Source organism: Ovis canadensis, chromosome 3 (genome assembly GCF_042477335.2).
Source record: "Ovis canadensis isolate MfBH-ARS-UI-01 breed Bighorn chromosome 3, ARS-UI_OviCan_v2, whole genome shotgun sequence".
In the NCBI taxonomy this organism is placed as follows: Eukaryota; Metazoa; Chordata; class Mammalia; order Artiodactyla; family Bovidae; genus Ovis; species Ovis canadensis.
In genome coordinates, this window is record NC_091247.1 from 2,327,957 (window position 1) to 2,347,100 (window position 19,144).

General features: G+C 59.5%; 1 protein-coding gene across 6 annotated transcripts in view; it reads left to right on the forward strand.

Moving 5' to 3' along the window:
* The window catches only part of VAV2 (vav guanine nucleotide exchange factor 2), a 178,220-nt gene that overhangs the window by 124,272 nt on the left and 34,804 nt on the right, over positions 1-19,144 (forward strand). For all 6 annotated transcript variants that reach the window (XM_069579840.1, XM_069579836.1, XM_069579837.1 and 3 more), the window contains exons 5-8: positions 11,503-11,605; positions 14,478-14,576; positions 16,292-16,360; positions 16,948-17,048. In XM_069579840.1, coding sequence (XP_069435941.1) covers positions 11,503-11,605; positions 14,478-14,576; positions 16,292-16,360; positions 16,948-17,048 — 372 coding nt within the window. The remainder of the gene's footprint in view (positions 1-11,502; positions 11,606-14,477; positions 14,577-16,291; positions 16,361-16,947; positions 17,049-19,144) is intronic.

Genomic DNA, 19,144 nt, shown 5'->3' on the forward strand with positions numbered 1-19,144 from the left:
TCCTGTCCTGCCCTCCAGGGATGTCTTGACCCCTTGGCACCTGGGCCCAGCTGTTTCACAGGCCCCTCATGCCCTGGGGGCCCAGGGCATCAGTGACCTTGAAGCCCAGCACTCCAGGAAGGAAGCGTGTTCATTCTCTGTGCTAGAGTGAGTCTGAGGGGCCTCCCGAGTGCCCGCAGAGCGGATGCCCCGTGCCACTCCGTCCTGGCTAGAGAGTTGAATCACACAGGCCAGCGGACACGAGACGAGACAGACCTGGATGGATTTTTGTTTTTAATACCTAGTTAAGCACGAGTCCTTTCAGGACCAAAGCTGTCGCAGCGATTCTATGGCCTGATTGAACAATCTCCGCGGGGTGGGGAGGCCGATGTGGAGGAGGCAGGCGCTCATTGTGCTGTTTTCAAGAAGAAAGCGGGGCCAGCTGGGCGGTGGCCAGGAGGAGATGTTTGCACTCTGTCTAATGAAGGCCTCTGCAAATCGCTTTCCGGATGCTGACTTCCGGACCCCCTGAGGATAGAGACGAGGCCCTTGTACGTTAGTTACCTCTCCCGTGCGCAGCACTGACTCGACACACAGTGGCCCTTTAGTGCTCAAAATCGCAATAAGCCTAACATGTTGGACTTAACTCTAAAAAAATCCCTGTCGTGTAGACGGTATCTGCTGTATCGGTCACCAAACTCCAACTCATCCTATAAAACCCAGCCCAGAGGTCACCTCCTCCAAGAAGCCGTCCCCAGAAGACTGAAAGAGGCGCCCTCCCCAGAAGAGGAGAAGTCCCCCAGGGTCAGCTTTGTCACAGCGTTGTCATCGTCTTATTGCACTTGGGGTCCCCCAGGCCCCCGAGGTGAGCACCTCATGAGGGCTACCCCGAAGGGAGCAGAGCAGAGCAAAGGCAGCTGCTTGAGCTGGGCCCTGCACACCGTGGCGCCGAGGACGCGCCCAGGGGCCGGGGCCCTGACATCTGCTACTGTTATGTTCAGGAGCCACGCAGCAGTTCCAGGCAGTTCAGAGGCCCCCCGAGTGCAAGGCCCAGTCCCGAGCTCCGCGCGCCATCTCAGCCCTCAGGACACCGCAGGGCCACTGGCCTCCTCCCTGCTTTCTAGTCCAGCTCAGCTCAGTTCAGTCGCTCGGTCCTGTCTGCTCTTTGCGACCCCGTGGACTGCAGCACGCTAGGCTTCCGTGTCCATCACCAGCTCCCCGAGCTTGCTCAAACTCACGTCCAATCGAGTCATTTTGTATTTGGGGAAGTTACGGCTCAGAGTGGGTAAGTGATTTGCCTGAGGTCACACAGCACCCTTTACCCGACCAAGGAGGGACTGCAACCCGGAGCCATCTGCTGCCTGGCCCGGTCAGGCGCCTGGGCTTCATCCTTGTGACCAAGTCTGAGTGGTGGGGAGAGTCTCCTGCTGCTTCGAAAGAATCCCTGAGAAAGAGGGGCTTCTGGCAGGAAGCACACAGCTGGGCGAGCCTGGCTCGCTCTGGGAATCTCGCGGCCACAGTGGTGACGCCCCCGAACGGCTTTGCAACCTCAGGGACCGTCTTGCCTTCTCTGGGCCCTGCTCTCTGCTCCTGTAGGGAACCTGGGTGTTAGGAAGAGGGTCAGCTGAGGGCAGGTGAGGCCTGCCTCCTAGTAAGCAGTGCCTTGTCTGTCTCTGTTCCGACGTGCAGCCCGTCCAGCGCACAGCCGGCTTCCCCAGGCCCTCCACAGCCCACTCTCCTTGCCACCCCGCCGCCCCCGACTGGGGTGGACGGAGGTCAGGAGATGCCGGCTTTGGTTTCCTAGTCACAGTTTAGTGGTGGTCAGGGATCTTGCTTCTCAGCGTGAGACGGCCCAGGGCCCAAAGGCACATCGCGTCGTCAGTCATGACGGTTTATGTCCACCGTACACACAGGCTCGCAGGCGGCAGAAAGCAGAGAGTCTGTTCGCTCTTCTGTGATTTTCCGCGCGTAGTGGGGGGCGTGGGGGAAGCTCTTCTAAGCAGCTGACTTTCTGTACCAAAATCGAGGTTGGCGGGCGAGGCTCCTGGGGCAGCGGGGCGTGGGCCCAGGGTCTCAGCGGGTGGGGAGGTTTCTGCTGTCTCAGGGAGGCAGCAGGCCAGGATCGGGGCCTCCCGGAGGGTATCGGGCCATTGTGAGGGCCAGAGTAATTGTCAGGATTTAGCATCTGCCAGTACAGCTGCTGCCAGTGTGAAGGGGGAGAGGGGAGGGGGCTGCCCTGGGACGTGGGCTGGGGGCTGCGGAGGCCTGGGCAGCCTCTCACGTGGCGTCCTGCTGAAGGGGGCTCTGGGGTCTCACGGTGGCCTGGGCACGATCCGGAGGGGTGGGGGCCCCCTTGGCCCCGCTGTGGCCCTGGCCTCCTCTGCTCACACTGTCCTCTGTGCTCTCCTGGACAGTTGGACAGAGAAGGGCGATTGCTGAAGCCTGCCGAGGACAGATCCGTGCTGACACTCGCCTCCCGACTGTCTGGTTGGATGTGTTTCAGGACATCCGATGTCTTTGACGCTGCCGGTGTCTGTTTATTGAGCGTGGACCACCATGCTAAGTACTGTCTGGTGGACCGTCTCCTCCCCCTCGTGGGGTGCTGGGCCATGGCCATTAGTGAGCGCCTGCTGTATGCTGGGCCCATGCTCCTCAGCTCCTTTGAGGCCGATCCTTCCAGCGACGCTACCTCATCCCCAGTTAGGTTCTCTTCCCCAGAGCTGCAGAGCCCTGCCCAGGGCTGAGAGTCCATCTCAGACTCGACTGACTGCTTCCCCCTGAGGGGGCCGCTTTCAGGAGAGTCGGGATCCCACAACGAGAGCTTGAACTGAAGGAGAAGGGGAGGCACCAGCCCTGCGGCCCGGCGTTGCCCGAGCGTGGTTGTGTGCACAGACCGCTGTAGGGTGGTGGGGACGCGCAGTTTATCCGTGAAGCCCAGCCTCTGATAGCTGGGAGCTTCACGGCAAGGCTCTGTGGGTCTGCGTGATGCTGAGAAAAGACTCAGGCTGGAACTGAGATGGCCTGGTGTGATAGAACTCGGCCTGGGTGGTTGAGAGTCCCTTTTGTGTTTTTTCCAGGGCCTTGAGTTCCTTTTCTAGGACCGTAGGAGGTGGGACTGGAGTTAGGTCCAGCGCACCGGGCTCTGATCCTGGCCTCTGCCCCATGGGATGGTTTGTAGGGGCCGTGGGGTCCCACTGAGCTCCGAGGGCCAGGGCACACTGGGTGGACCCAGCTCCTGTCGCAGGAGAAACAGAGGCCAGGGTTCGCGCCTCGTTGGATGAACCTCCAGGTCACAGGGATCCGCGCCTCGTTGGATACACCTCCAGGTCACAGCCCTGCACCCCAGGGCCCTTCAGACCTTCGGGGGCCTCGTGTTGCACCCTCCCCCCTGCTGACCCCACACCTGTCATTGCCTTTTTCTCCATTCGGCCCCCGTGGCCGTCAGATGCGCTGGGCCAGCCAGGCCCAGCAGTAACTCATCTGTGTTAGCAGATGCCCAAGGCTTGTAATGTATCTGCCCTCTGCCTGCTCAGGAGACTCACACTCGGAGGCGATGCCTCAGCTAAGAATCAGCGGGGCAGTGGTGGAATTTCCATGCTGTGTTGGCCAAAGGGACAGAGCTGTTGGAGACCAGAGCTTGTCACCCCACGCAAGTGACACTCCTCCAGGTCAGATGGGTCTGCATCTCAGACGTAACTGCTGCCCCGTCGGTCTCCCCACCTGGACTGTGAGGCCCATGGACAGACAGACAGTTAGTTGGTGCTTCTGTGTCCCTCGGATTCTGGGAGTCACCTACCAGTGCAGACTCGGTCTTAGGATAAGTGTAGCTTAAAACAGTCAAATCTGATCATCTTTTCATCTTAATCACCAAGTTGAGCAAACATATGTAGTTTTACCTTTATGACTTTGCTTTCGCTTCTTAAAAAAACTCACTTCTTAAAAAAAAAAAACAACTCACTTCTTTGCCGTTTCTTGTGTATTTCCCCCTCTTCCTGGAACGTGGAACATGCGTGAAATGAAATTTCAGTGCTACTATTTTACAATTTCGTGTGATATGCACGAACCTGTATTTCTTAGTGCTCATCGACCTGAATTAAATAATGGCTGTGGAGAGTCTTCATAATTGAAAAGGCCTATAAATGTAGAGAGCAGGCTTATGAGTGTCCTCATGGCTAGATAATGAGGCCCTGTCAACGGGGGTAAAGCTGGGACATTAGAGGCGTGAAGCTGATCATTCACCACTCAAGCTTGCCTGTCTGTTTTTAACTGAAGTTGGGCTGACTTACAAAGTCGTGTTGTTTCAGGTCCAAAGCACTGTGCTCCCGTCATGCACATGTGCCTCTGTGTTTCCCAGGCTCTGCCCTCCCAGGTCACTGCAATACTGAGCATAGTTCCCTGCGCTGCACAGTGGGCCTTAGTCGTCCGCTTTATATATAGTGTGTGAATCTCTTAATCCCAAACGCCTGATATATCCGTCCCTCCCGCAAGTTTTCAACAGGTTCTGGATAACAGACATTTTGCAGAATGGAGAGAAGTGACTGTGTCTGCATTTTTGAGATTTTTCTGTCCCGAGTTCAGATGCCGGAACACAGCTCTCCGTCTGGTGTCTCTGGCAGCCTATTTTTAACCTCGCTGCCCTGAGTGAATTAGAAGAGATGAATGTGGGGCCTGAAAGTCGATCCTGCCTGAATGACTGCTCCTTGTCCGTGCTGATTCTGCGGAGGAGGAGCAGCTGAGCTCGTGATGGACGTGTGTTGGGGGAACCGCAGACGGTGTGTTCCAGCTGCCTCGGCCTCGCGGTTCTGTTCCTTCCGTGAGTGCAGAGGAGGGGGCAAGGGACGGCATCGTCTCACCCGTACCTGGAGGAGCCCGCTGTTTCTTCTGGAGCTGCTCAATGTGGTTGGGATCGAGAGCTTGTAGTCCTTTACCTGAGGGAACCCCCAGTCCACTGGCGTGAGGTGTCAGAGCAAGAAATTGAGGGTGGTAGGACAGTCAGAAAGTTCGGTGGGGAATGCTGGAAGGGAGGAGCCCACAGACGCAGATCTGCTGACAGAATCCACCTGAGTCCTTGGTTGACCATTAAACCTCTCAAACACAGGAGAGGCCCTAAGATTTCCAGCAAAAAATGCAACGGCTGGAAACTGAATTTAGCTGTCATTTCAGCTGCTGCCCACAGCAGGGAAGATAGAGTTTGAAGTTTGAGTCCAGCCAACCAAGTAAACTGTCAGAACAAATATTACTCTTTGAAAGAAATAGTGGATCCAGGATCTCCGTAATGAGTCATTTGTAGTGTCCAGTGTGCAATAAAAAATCGTCAAACCAAGAAAGAAACGGGTGTAAATGAGTCCTACTGAGGAGAAAACCAATGTCCAGGGGAATCACTGTTGAGATGACTTAGATGTCACAATTAGCAGCTTTTATTATCTTGATCAGGGCTTCGAGGAAAATGAGTGTCAGGTGAGTGAACAGATGGGGAGCCTCGGTAGAGAAATAGAAATTATAAAAAAGGACCAAATGGAAATTCTAGGACCGCAAAGCATGGCAGCTTAAATGAATAGTCACTGGATCAGTTTAGCAGAAGACTGCAGATGGCAGAGGAAAGAATCACTGGACTCGAAGATAGTTCAGTGGAAGGCATACACTCTTAAGTAGCAGAAAGAAAAGAAGATTTAAAAATATGAGCAGAGTCTCAACATGTGGGACAATATCAAGTGTCTAATAGGCATAATTGGAATCCCAGAAGGAGAAGAAAAAACAAATAAGGCAGGAAAAAAAATTGAAAAAACAGTAGCCTCGAGCTTCCTAAATTCCAAATCTCTATGATAAACTACAAAATGTTGCTGAGAGACAATCAAAGACCTAAATACATGAAAGTATGCACTCTGTGCATAGATTGGAAGATGATCTTGTTAAGATGTCAGTTTTTCCCAAGTTAGACTATAGATTTACCACAGTTCTTATTATAATTCCAGCAGATTCCTTTTTTTTTTTTTAAATTGACACAGTTATTGTAAAGCTGATACAGAAATTTAGAGGACTTCAGGACGGTCTAAGCAGTCCGATCAAAGAACAAAGCTAGGCCTTCCCTAGTGGCTCGGCGGTTAAGGAAGCCACCTGCCAACGCAGGGGACGTGGGTTTGACCCTGATCCAGGAAGATCCCACATGCCGCAGAGAGACTCAGCCCGTGCGCCACCACTGCTGGGCCCACGTGCCGCCGCTCCTGAATCCTGCTGCCCCAAGGCCGGCGCCCTGCAACAGGAGAAGCCCCCCCCCCCCCCCAGTGAGAAGCCCACAGTCCACCACGAAGGGTGGCCCCTGGTCGCTGCACCCGGAAACAGCCCGTGCATCAGCAAAGACCCAGTGCAACCAAAACTAAGCAAACAAAATTATCTGCCAAACGGTTAAGGAGAGAACTAAGCTAGAGAGTTTACACGACCTGATTTCAAGCCTTTCTATAAAGCTTACATTAAGGCAGAGTGGTACTGGTGTAATGATAGCTGAATATATTGATGGGCTAGAATAGAGCATTCTAGAACAGACCCGCACACATGTGGTCAACTGGTTTTTGTCAAAGGGATCCAAGCAATCCAGTGAGGAAAAGAAAGTTTTCAACAGATTGTTCTGAAGCATCTGGATGTCCACACAGGGATGGGAAAATGAACTTCAAGCCCTACCTCACACCGTACATAGATTTCCAGTTGAGGTGGACCAGAGGCCTAAACATAAACACTGTATAGATCTTAGGAGAAGATACAGGAGAAAACCCTTTGCAACCTGAAGGAAAGCAGAGAGCACAAAGGTTTCTTAGATGTGATACAGGGTAGAGTCAGGACACCATAGACGAAAAACTCAATAAATTAAGTTTCATTAAAATGAAAAATGGATCCTTATCGAAAGACACCATGGAGAACTTCCCTGGTGGCTCAGAGGTTAAAGCATCTGCCTCCAATGCGGGAGACCCGGGTTTGATCCCTGGGTCAGGAAGATGCCCTGGAGAAGGAAATGGCAATCCACTCCAGTATTCTTGCCTGGAGAATCCCATGGATGGAGAAGCTTAGTAGGTTACAGTCCGTGGGGTCGCAAAGAGTCAGACACGACTGAGCAACTTCACCTTCACCTTGCTGGAGACTGGGTTGGGGGGGGAAATTTTTTTTTAATATACCTGACCAAGGACTTGTATCCATCATATATAAAGAACTCCTAGAATTCAGTAAGAAGATGGCAACTAACTTTTAGAAATGGACAGAAGTCTTGAGCAAGCCTTTTACATAGAAAGATACACAAATGTCCATAAGTACACGGAAAAGTTGTCAACATCATTAATCATTGCAGGAATGCAAAATAAAGCCACAATTCTATCTCACTACTTGCACACTCTAGTGGCTAAAATTAAAAAGACTGGAAGTTGCCAGAGCTGGAAAGAACGGGAGTAACTGTCACTCATGCACACTGCTGCTGGTGGCGTGACTGCTGCAGCTGCTCGCTTTGGGAAGATGCTTGGCAGCTACTGATCAAGTTAAATGTGCCCACCTCCCCTTTGGTCCAACAATTCCACGCCTTGTGGAATTTCATTTCCAAAGGAAATGAGAGCATATGTCCACCAAGAAAAAGACAAATGCTCATAGCAGCTTTTATTTACGATAACCAGAACTTGGAAGCCACCCAAATGTTCATCAAAAGGAGAATGGATGTCAGATTGTGGCCCATTCATGCCGTGGATTGAGACTCAGCTATAAAAAAGGGATGAATTGCTGATGGGGGCAGCAGCCTGGATCTAGGGGCATGATGTTGAGGAAAGGAAGCCAGGCCCAGAAATGGGCATGGCACACACTGCTGTTGATGTGACATTTAGAACAGCCGAAGAGAAAGTCTACGGTGAAGAACAGTCAGAGGGGTGACTAGGGGAGGGGATAGGAAGGGGAGGAGCTCGTAGGGGAGACGAGAGTGTTCTTCAGGGTCACGGGATGTGGGTGCCCTTGTCAAAATGGTGCAGCTCAGGTACGCCTCCGTCTACGTGCAGTCCTGCTCAGCTGCCCAGGCGTGTCTGACTCTGCGACCCCGTGGACTGCAGCCCGCCAGGCTCCTCTGTCCATGGGATTCTCCAGGCAAGAACACCGGAGTGCCTTGCCGCCTCCTTCTCCAGGGGACCTTCCCGACGAAGGGGTCGAACCTGCGTCTCCTGCAGTGGCAGGCAGATTCTTTGCCGCCGAGGCACCTGGGAAGCCCCATCTCAGTCTGCACAAACCCTGAAAATGGTGGAAAGCCTGCGTTGTGGCATTCCACCCTGCGCTCAGCATGCAGCGGTGCCCTGCGGAGACCAGCACATGCCTAGTTAGGCGGGTGGCGCCAGAGAAGAGGGTGGCAGAGGAGGGGCTTGTCCCTCAACACCTTTTCTAGGACCCCACGGTCCACACGGGCGTCCTGGCGTCTTTCAAGTCCCGCCTGTCCTGGAAGCTTTGGAGCCTCCAGCCTTCGCTTTCCTCTCCCTCCGGATGATGCCGCAGCTCTGGCTGGGGATCCCAGCAGGGCAGGTGTCCGCCTCTCCCTAAGATGGAGAGACCTCCTGTCCCGTTTCTCTGAGTACCCTCTGCGCCACGTCATCAGGGCCTCCTCCAGCGAAAGCATGCCGACCAGCCCAGCTGACCGGGAGGCCACAGAACAGGAATACTTCTTTCGTACGACATACGGCCAGTTCCCTGCCCGTCCACCTGGCTTTCCCATCTGCCTGACGGACAGCTTTGGGCTCAGGTGCATCTTGAGCCCTGATTCAGGTTGACTGGTGGTGGGCGCGTCCCCAGGAGGGGTCTTTGCTGAAAATGATTCCGAGCGAGTTGGGGTAGAGTCCTGGGGTCAATGAAAATGTTCCCCCAAATGTGGGATGATAAAGGGGCTGGCAGATTGCTGCCCCTGCACCTGATGACCCCACAGACCCTTTCAAGGCTGACGATTTTGATTCATTTCATCGGCTTTTGGAATATTTAACCATCACGATCCCCTCACCCACTTGACTGCCTTCCACCGGCCCGTCGGAGCAGAGCGGATGTCTGTCTGCAGATGGTGGGATTGAGAGCGTGCCCGCCTCCCCTCTGTTCCACGCCGTCAGGATTCCAGACAGCGCCTTTGTCACCAGCCTCGCTCGGCTGACGACGGAAACCCCAGGATGTCTGGCACCCTTAGGGAAGAACCCATGCAGGTCCCTGCCTGAACCCAGGACCCGGGAGGCCGGGGCTGCAGGAGCCCCACTTCCTTTGGGGGCAACACCTAGAGGGGTGGGGGGTGATTCATGTGAATGCAAGTGACCGTTCCCAAGGCCCACCTCGGGGGACAGACACCCTCCTCTGCCTTCTCGTAGGTTCTGACAGGAGCTGGGGGCTCTGTCACCGTCTGGGTGCTGATTTGCACCCCAGTTCTCGGGACTGCCGACGTCCAGACACGCAGCTTGCTGTGGAGGGTGGCGGGCGGGCGGGAGAGGGCAGGAAGGACGGGGCTGGCCGAGCTCGCCCCCCCCGCCCCCCGTAGCCGCCACGGAGCCTCAGTGTGTGACCCTAATCTGTGAAATGGTGCCAGCGCTCCCGCCTCCCAGGCGGCGTTGAGTTGAAAAGCAGACGTGTTTTTCGAGGCCCCCATGTGCTCTGACATCCTGCCCGCCCCTCCATGGGTGGGTGGCTGCTCACGTAAGCATTGGAGGGGTCCGTTAGCTGGTGCAGCACCGTGCGATCCGGCTGTGTTCTCTGCCCATCCTCTTCTTCCCCACACCTGGAGAGGTTGTGAAACACCAGGGGAGGTCTCCCAGAGCAGCCGCATCCCGTCCCGCCCCCCGTCCATCAGCTGCGGAGGTCTCACCAGGATGGGCGCTGGCTGCCCCTGTCCCCGAAGAGGCACGTCCGATGCTCCCGCCCCATCACAGTGAGCTGGGCTGGCGTCCAGGGCTCCAGGGAGACCAGGCCCCTCTGGCTGCCTAGGTCTTCCCTAGAATGGCATGGCCTCCTCTCTGGTGGGTTTGCAGAGAGCTCTCTCCCTGACCCCGGAGGTCCCTGCCTGCCCTCGTCTGTAGAACGGCAGCTAACATTCAAGAGCTCGGTTTGGGACGTGGCTAGAAACCCATGCATACGAGCGGCTGGGGTCATTTCTCCTCTCTCCTCGCCCCCTTCCGCTGACTCGGGCAGTGGTCCACCTCATCCTGATGCCTTTCAGAGGAGAACTTGGCTAGCCCGCCTTCAGCCCGGCTGGGTGGGCTGTACCCCGCAGAGAGGCGCACAGGGCCCTGGCGTGGGCCTCCGTGGTGAGCTGGCCTGCTGAGGCCCCCAAGGACAGACCCCACAGCGGGCTGAAGAGCTGGCCACCCTGGGCCCAGTGGCGCCCCAGGCCAGAGTGACCCCTGGGGTCAGGAGTGGGCTGTGTGCCAGGCTTGCAGGAGCTGTTGCACAGTCCCATCGGCTCATCTGCTGATTCAGTGAAAGTTTATTGAGCACCTACCTTGTATCAGGTGTGGAGATCAGAAGGGATTACGAAGTTGGGTTTTGTCTGGAGGTGAGATAGGCTCACCCACAGGCATGTATGGAATAACTGGAGGTGCCGTGAGAGGAGAGCGCTGGGGAGAGTCTGGGATGGCAGACTGGGTGGAGGTCCCAGAAGGCCTCTTGGAGGAGGTGTCTCATGACTTGATTCTTGCAGGTCAGAGGAGATGACTTGTTGGTCGAGCTCATGAGCGGAAACAAATGCCTATTGAATTATGAATCGAGCAGTAACCACCTTGTGTGCGCAGTCAGGCAACTTTAGTCACCTCCAACTCTTTGCGACCCCATACACTGTAGCCCACTGGGCTCCTCTGTCCATGGGATTCTCCAGGCAAGAATTCTGGAGTGGATTGCCGTGCCCTCCTCCAGGGGATCTTCCCCACCCAGGGATCAAACCTGGATTTCCTGCACTGCAGACGATTCTTTACCGCTGAGCCACTGGGGAAGGCCGATAACTTCCTTGCTTGTTTGGAAAGGCACATTGCAAGCTTTGTGTCCCTCTCTGCTCGGTTCCCTGACCTCTTGGCAGGGAAGATGTCCATGTGTCTGCGACTTCTGCACTTTGACCTTCACACTTGGACTACAGGGGCTGGGGAGACTCTGGCCTGAGCCAAGAGCTTGCGGGGCTCCAGGTCCCAGGTGTGGGTGCGGGAAGGGCATTTTTGGTCCCCAGAGCTGGGCACCACCTGTTAAGGCAGCATCTTGCCCCCAGCCTCCCGCCGGGCATCCCCAGCATTTACTAAATGACTGGGATGGGTGCGCTTTATCGTGGTGGGAGACCTTCCAGAAGGGCAGCAAGCAGAGCCCGAGGCTGCCTGAAATTGAGATCCCAGAAGCCTCGGAAGGCAGGTGCTACACCCTGTCGCTGGGCTGGGAGACGGAGGCTGAGAGGGAGAGGCTCTCGGTGGCCCCGACGGCCTCTCCTCTCCAGGAGGCCCCCGCGGGCTGGCGCCCCCGGTGGCTGTGGCTTCAGCGCCCGCCTCTGACCCCCCTGCCTCCCCGCAGTGAGCACGGCGTGGGCGAGGACATCTACGACTGCGTCCCGTGCGAGGATGACGGGGACGACATCTATGAGGACATCATCAGGGTGGAGGTGCAGCAGCCCATGGTGAGCCCCGCCCGCCGCGCCGCGCAGCCTCTGCCCGACCCCACAGCTGAGCCCCCGAGAGGCGCCCTTTCTTTCCCGTGAAATGTTCCTGGGAGACTGGGAGGTGCCACCTCCGCTACCCCACCGCCCTGGGCACATTGCTGTGGAATTCTCCCCCAGAAGGCGTGCAGGACCCCGAGTCCCTCCTGCCCGGGGAGCCTGGGGTGGAGACTCAGTGCTGACCTCAGGCCGCTGGACCCCTGCCCCGCTGTGCAGAGGCACGAGGTGCTGTGCGCTCAGTCAGCCGGCCAGGCACCTTCGCGCACAGGGGTGTTCATTTCCAGCCGTCGGCAGTCACCCCTCGACGCCTGTGTGTGCAGCTGCTCAGCTGGAGAGGGGGTCCTGCCGGGCCAGGATGGGAGACGGGGACCCAGTGGGGTGGACTCCAGCCGCCTTGCACCCCCAGACTCCTGGGGGTGGGCGAGATGCCTCTTGACAACCCTAGAGGCTCTTGCTGCCATTTGCTTTCACCAAAGAAATGCAGGGAAGCAAGTTTTGGTGTTTTCCCTCAGTGTGGGGTTGAGCATTGGTGATGCAGAAACAGGACTTTCAGAGGCCTTGCCCTCTGCCGGGAGGCGCCGAGACGCTGGCAGCCAGCTCACAGCCCCAACTCCAGGAGAGGTTTCTCGCTTTGCCCCTTGAGGGTCTGAAGGTGGATTTCCTTCTGCCCGATCACCAGGAATCTCGCTCTAGAGAGTCAGGGGTGTGTCTGTGACCCCAGGTCTGCCCCTCTGCCCAGGCAGTCCTGCTCCTGAACCTTCCAGGGAAGTGGGCTCGGGGGGCGGGAGGTCTCCCCTTTGCCTCCCTGGAGCTGGTCTGAAAGGCAGGGCCGCCTCCCGCATTTGGCAGCAAGCTGAGGTTGGGGCCCGCTCACTCCCCAGTCTTTGGAAGCGGGGTGTCTGTGGGTCAGGGAAGGGAATGTGGGTGCAGTGGCTTATGTGGTTCTCTGGGGGCACCACCCCCCCAGCTGGCTCTTGAGAGACCGCATCCGCCCCTGGCCCACAGAAACCCCAGGACCCACTGCTGCCTCTGGTCCTGAAGGGCCATACAGAACCCTGGGTATCTGTGGGGCTGGGGGGATGCCTGCCTGTGTCCTGGGGACAGGCTGGCATCCCACCTGCCCAGTGATGCTTAGCTTCCCCAGGCTTGGCACCGGGCTCACACTGGTCCACCAGGCAGGGTGGGCCTCCTGCCACATGGCAGGTCCCCAGAGACAAAAGCTGGCTTTATTTCCTTCCCCATCATGTCTGGAGCTATCTGAACAGTCTGAGTGGAAGGTACAGGGCATAGTGATGTCTCTAAAGGAAGAAAGCCAGGGCGTGGCAGGTGCCACGCAGAGCCTGGCCCGGGATGGGGGAAGGTGTCACCCGCTCAGTCCCAGTCTGTCCCCTGTCCCAGCCTGACCCCGTCCCAGTCTGACCCCTCTCCTGTCTGTCCCCTGTCCCAGCCTGACCCCGTCCCAGTCTGTCCCCTCTCCTGTCTGTCCCCTATCCTGTCTGTCCCCATCCCAGTCTGACCCCGTCCCAGTCTGTCCCCGTCCCAGTCTGATGTCTCCCAGTCTCTCCCCATCCCAGTCTGATCCCCGCCCCAGTCTGACCCTGTCCCAGTCTGTCCTCTCCCAGTCTGACCCCATCCCACTCTGTCCCCTATCCTGTCTGTCCCCATCCCAGTCCGACCCCATCCCGGTCTCTCCCCGTCCCGGTCTCTCCCCGTCCCGGTCTCTCCCCGCCCCAATGCCGTCCCCCCATCTCGCTGGGCTGGCGTTCGGCGGGTGGCGGGTGTGGCGTGATCCCTGGGCCTGGTGTCTGTCAGCGAGCTCCCTGGCCTCCCCAAGCTCGGCTTGAGTGAGAGCAAGCACTGCTAACTGTCTTTCCTGTTTCTTCCGCACGCTTCCAGATTAGATACATGCAGGTAAGTGGCCGGCAGAGGGGAGGCCCCGGCTCAGGTCTGCCAGCTCCGTCTTCCTGCACCTTCAGGAAGCCTCAATCCTCTTTGCAACAACCCGGGACCCCTCCCCGGGGAGACACTATCGGTCTCCACATTCTTAGATGCAGTTTTAGGGGGTCGTGGGCCCTGAACACCAAGTTCCCAGGCTGAGCAGGGCTTCAGGCTTTGGGAAGGAGCCTGGGTCACGTGCCCACTTGACAGGCTGCTTTGGAGCGCTGTGGCCCCAGCCAGCCCACTCGAGGCCCTGGGGCGTTTCTTGGAAAAGAAGGATGACGTCCGGGCGGGTTTGAGTCCAAATGGCCGGTATGTCGCCCGTCCAGTATTCTCTCAGCCGAAAACCTAAGGAGAAGGCCTGGACCGTCCACAGTCACCCCTGACAGTCATCCCCCCTGCGGCTCCTTCCCCGGCCCCTGTGGCCGCGTTATCTTGCTCAGTCCTGCCCTAGAGGGCCCCCACAGGGGCCTGTCCCAGGGACCCCTGCCAATGGGCTCTGAGCTCTGCAGAGTCGGAGACTGCTGGGTATTTGGGACGTCTGGCTCTGCCAGGGATTGGCCCCTTTCTCCAAGGCGCTGACAGTCTGGGATGGTGGGTTGGAGGACGTGAGTCCCCAGGGAGCCAGTCAGAGCCTCTCCCCGTGCGCACAGTGGGCGCTTTAAGCATGCGCCGCCTGCTGCGTGTGCTGGAGGGGGTGGCCAGCCTGGTGGGGACCTGCTGTCACCGTCCTCAGGGTCATGCCATGCCCCTTGCGCTGGCCTCAGGGTCCCCGTCCCCAGGAAGGAGGGGAGGGGCGTGCCGTCCCCCATCGCATCCGCTCCGCACTTGGCGACCCCCCAGCCGAGTGTGGAGCACGGCAGGGTCCTGGCTGACGTCCTGTGTCCTCCCCTAGAAAATGGGCATGACGGAGGACGACAAGAGGAACTGCTGCCTGCTGGAGATCCAGGAGACGGAGGCCAAGTACTACCGGACGCTGGAGGACATCGAGAAGGTGGGCGTGGCCGCTGGGGCTGCCCCGGGCCCCTGCCTCCCGGGGGCCTCTCCCCAGGCAGGGGCTCCGGGCAGTGGTGGCAGAGGGAGGGGGACACGGGGCCTCTCAGCTTTGTACCCCTGCCCCCGCCTATCCGGAGAGCACCCTCACCTGTCCTCTGGCCTCTGGCTCCACGCTGGCTGTGGCCCCACACAAGCTGTGGGCTTTGCCCAGGCCAGTTTCCTGGGAGTCCTGGGCCCCGCCTCCCACCCCTCGGCCTCAGCTTGGACCCGAGACCGTCCTGAGCTTGTTTCTGCCGCTCCTTCCAGCCTGACACTGGGCATCGTTGCCGCTTCTGCTCCTGAAATGTGCTGAGCTCGGCTCTTTTTGGGTGCATCGTAGCCCAGAGCTAAATGCCTTCTGCATACGCCGTCACCCAGGCCGGGCACTGAGTGAGCTCTTTGTGAGCACCGCCTCACTGAGCGCCGTCTGCACTCAGCCTGCCCTCGTCAGCCGGGTGCGCAGCAGGGCCGGCCCGTAGGTGGCTGTGAGCACCCCATACCTGGGGCTCTGCTGGGCCCGATGCTGGCGGTCTCTGCAGCCCCGCTGGCAGATGGTGTGATCAGTGCTGTCTCCCCACCGGCCTACCCGGTTCCTGGAGGACACAGGTGGCTTTCTCCCCGCTTCCTGTGACCACTGGCTCCGAGCCGTTTCCCTGTCACTTGACACCCTCACAGCAGTGCTTAGAGGCATGAAAGTACCGACATTGCTTTCAGGAGAGACCATGCCCGCTTTCTTTGCAGAGTAGGGCCGAGTGTAGCCGTCCTGGGGATCCCTAGGTGGGTCCCCACTGTTCGGGGCACACAGGAGCCTCCAGCCAGGAGTCCTGAGATGCCCCCAGGGACGATGGTGTTTGTAACCCTTCCCAGCCCCCCAGCTGGGTCTCAGGGGAGGAAGCAGTCCCAGAGCGGGGCGCCGCCCAGAAGGGGAGAACTGTTCAAGTGCATCCCGCAACCACGAGCGCAGGGGGACAGGCTTCTGCTCACGCAGCGGCCGCGGAGAGGGCCAGGCGGCTGGGACCCTGCTGTGGGCAGGGAGGGTGGCCGGCCGTTCCCTGGGGGGCCTCCGGGGCCGGTTCCACATGTGGGCGCCTTGTCTAAAGGCTGCTCCTGTGGCGAGTGGGGCTGGAGTGCGCCTTTCTGACGACAGGCCTGGGGGGACACTCGGAGCAGAGGCCGAGGACCTGATGCCGGGAGAGACTCACGCAGTGTCTCTGTCCTCACGTGCGCCCTTGCGTGATGCCCTCACCTCCCGGGGGAGCCTCATTTCCCCCAAATGTCTCAGACAGTGACAGCAAAGCCCACCCTGGTTGCCTTGGGGTTGAAGTCCAGCCCCACATGCAGGGGGCCCCCCGTGGAGCTGTGCCCACCTTGGCAGGGTGGGGGTCCAGTGCTCACACTGATTCCCAGGCCGGACCCTGCCCGGCCCACTCTGGGCTTGCCCCGCAGAGTGGCTCTAGGGTCTCCCCAGAAAGTCCACGCTCTCCGGGAGGCACGGAGCCTGCTGTGTGCCGGGCTGAGTGGCCGCCCCGCGGAGAGCCCGTCTGTGGACACCTGACCATGTGAGGCCGTTAGCACCCCCGCCTCCCTGCCAGCTCCTGACCCTGTGAGGCCGTTAGCACCCCCGCCTCCCTGCCAGCTCCAGGCCGGGGTGCAATGAAGGCTTCTCTCTTGCAGAACTACATGGCGCCCCTAAGGCTGGTGCTCAGCCCGACGGACATGGCAGCCATCTTCATCAACCTGGAGGTGAGGGTCCTGCCCCGGCTCCCTGTGTGGGGGCCACCTCCCTAACCCGCTGCGACGTCGGGCGGGCTCCAACTTGAGGGGTCTTGGAGGGCTGGACCCTAGAGGTCCTCGAGGGCCCACGAGGTTTTCTCAGCAGTGGAGGGGAGTGGTCCCCTCCCTCTCTCTGAGCACACTGAGCCGCTTCACTGCCCTGTGGGGTCTGAACACGGACACAGGGGGTGGCGGCCGCCCCTCTGCCCTGGAGTGGACACACTTACCCGGGGCTGGGCCCCACTTCCACGGAGGAGAGACTCGACCCTCAGAGCCTGTGAGCCCCTTCGCTCGCTCACCCAGCGGGTGGATCACGAGCGTGCCGGTGGGGTCTGGCTCCAGGGCTTGCCTGGGGTTGGCCGCGGTGTGTCTGGACAGGCTGGTGCGGCTGTGGCCGGCTGCAGAGCCTCGCAGTGGACCGCATCTGGGGGGGCACCCAGCGCCCGGCCCGCGCGTGGACGTCCTTCCAGCAGCAGCCTCGAGAGGCTTGACCAGAGCCTCTGCACCCCCAGCCCCGCCCTCCGAGCCTGCTCACACGCAGTTGCTTTTCGTCCCAGGAGCTGATCAAGGTGCATCACAGCTTCCTGAGGGCCATCGACGTGTCCATGATGGCAGGCGGCGGCTCGCTGGCCAAGGTCTTCCTGGACTTCAAGGAGAGGTGAGCGGACAGGGCCTCGGGGCGCCTCCGGTTCCGCCCTGTCCTCACTTGTAAACTGAGGAAACTGCCCTCCCTGCCCTCCCAGTCTGGGCGGGAGGGGCCTCACGGGGGCCCTAGCAGCCCCTTTGCCTCTGTTCCTGGGGGTCCGGAGGGACAGGGACCCTCTTGCCGTCAGGTTCCCCGCTGTGCTGTGGGCCCTCGGGGATCCGGTGCCAGGGGATTTGGGCTCTGAGCCTGGTGGGCATGGCCTTGGAAGCTGCTGCTGTAGGAACCAGCCCCCCTGCAGGCCTGAGGGAGGGGCTTCAGGGGCTCCGGGTGCCCCGGGCGGAGGACACACGCCTGCTTCCTTGCCAGAACGCCATACCAGGACTTCTTTATCAGTTGCTCAGGGGCAAGGACGGCGCTTGTGCCCCTCGGTGCCGTGCGGGTGACCAGAGGCCGGGCCTGGTCCCCAGCCACTGAAGGCAGCGGCAGCCGGCTGTGTGGAGGGGCCGAGCCCGGGAGGCCGGGCGGGGTGCAGGCAGCAGCTGTGGGCGCGGATGCGTGGCCATCCTGGCGTAAACCAGCTTCGGCCCTGAACTTGGGGAGACCGTTGTTCTGGGTCCAAAAGCACGGAGCACTGGGCCTTCCAGTGGCGCCCGGCTCCCATCTGAGCGTCCGCAGCCTCGGGGCAAGTGTCCATGGGGCTGAGGGGGTGTAGATGCTCTCGTCAGGACACGAGGCGGCTTCTCTCCTCCGGGTCCCGCCCAGGCGGTTGGACGGGGTTTGGATGCAGAGAGGGCCCCGGCCTCCAGCCCAGCAGCATCACCTGCAGTCCTGTGCCCCTTACGTGCCTGACGTGACGGCCGTGGTCTGGGATCCAGGCTGTCGGGGGAGAGTGACAGCTTCAGGAATCAGTGCAGCGCTTGGTCTTTACACTGCTATCGTGTGGCCTCTGAATCTGTTTCATTCTTGGCTTTAAGCCTCTGTTTTGTCACCCCAGCTGACGGAGGGGGTGCGGAGGTGGCCTGCTGGAGCCTGGCCGGGGGGGGGGGGCGGGGGGGCGTGGAATCGGGATTCTGGAAGCTTCTAGCTGAGTGCAGAGGGCAGCTGTCAGGATGTTTCTGCCATCCCAGCAGAGATGTGGGCCTCTGCTTCCGTCCCTCACACCTCGGCCGCCGGCTCTCGAGGGCGAGATGCTGACGAGGACGAAGCCAGGTGATGTGGTGATGTGAAGGGGGCTCACGAGAGGCCAGCCCTACGGGGGCCCCGGGAGACAGCGGTTTTAGCCACTGAAACCCCAGGAGATCCACCAGGGGACGGGGCCTTGCTTTCTGTCCATCATGGAATCTTTGGAGGACGAGCCCACAGAGTTTTATCTTCATGGTGCTTAGACCTGGCTGCTCGTTGAAGCCATGGGAGCTCGTTAAAAATACCGATTCCCGGGGTCTGAGGAGGGGTCCTGAGAGCTGTAGGAGGCCCCCAGGGGCTGGTGGGGACCCTGGGTTCTTGTCACCCTCATCTACAGGAGGCTCCCCTGAGTCGTCCGCCAGGTGACTCTCAGCTCCCTCGTAACCCTCATGCCCAGATGGCCACCGCAGGGCGCCTTCACCTGGGACCCCCTGAAGGTGCCTCCCCAGGCGCATCCAGCTCCGGGCAAGGCGCTGTGCCCCCCCTGAGCGGGCAAGGGTCCTCGAACCTGCTCTCTCAGGGGCCAAGAGTTGGGGGTTCTGGGAGCCGCGAGAGAGCCCCAGTGCCCGTGTAAACGTGCGTGCAAGGGGAGGGGAGCGGACAGGGTTCCTCCAGGGACCAGAGGGTGTGGGCCTGTTGGCTGGCCCGGGCGAGGACGCGCAGATGGAGGCCGGGGGTCAGGCCGGCTCTCTAGCCCACCCTCTGCCCCCAGCAAGGTTCTCCTCTCACCTGGATGCAACCCACTGTGCCAGATGAGCCCACGTCACGGTGCCCCGCTGGCGCACTTGAGCTTCAGACCTGACCCTCGCCCAGATGGCGGGCGCAGTGCCTCATTTGCGCCGTGCCTCGGCTGAGCAGGGGCGGCTATGGATGAAGCGGGACTCTGGGCCCATTAACCCAGCTCAAGGGCAGGTGTGTGCCCTGGA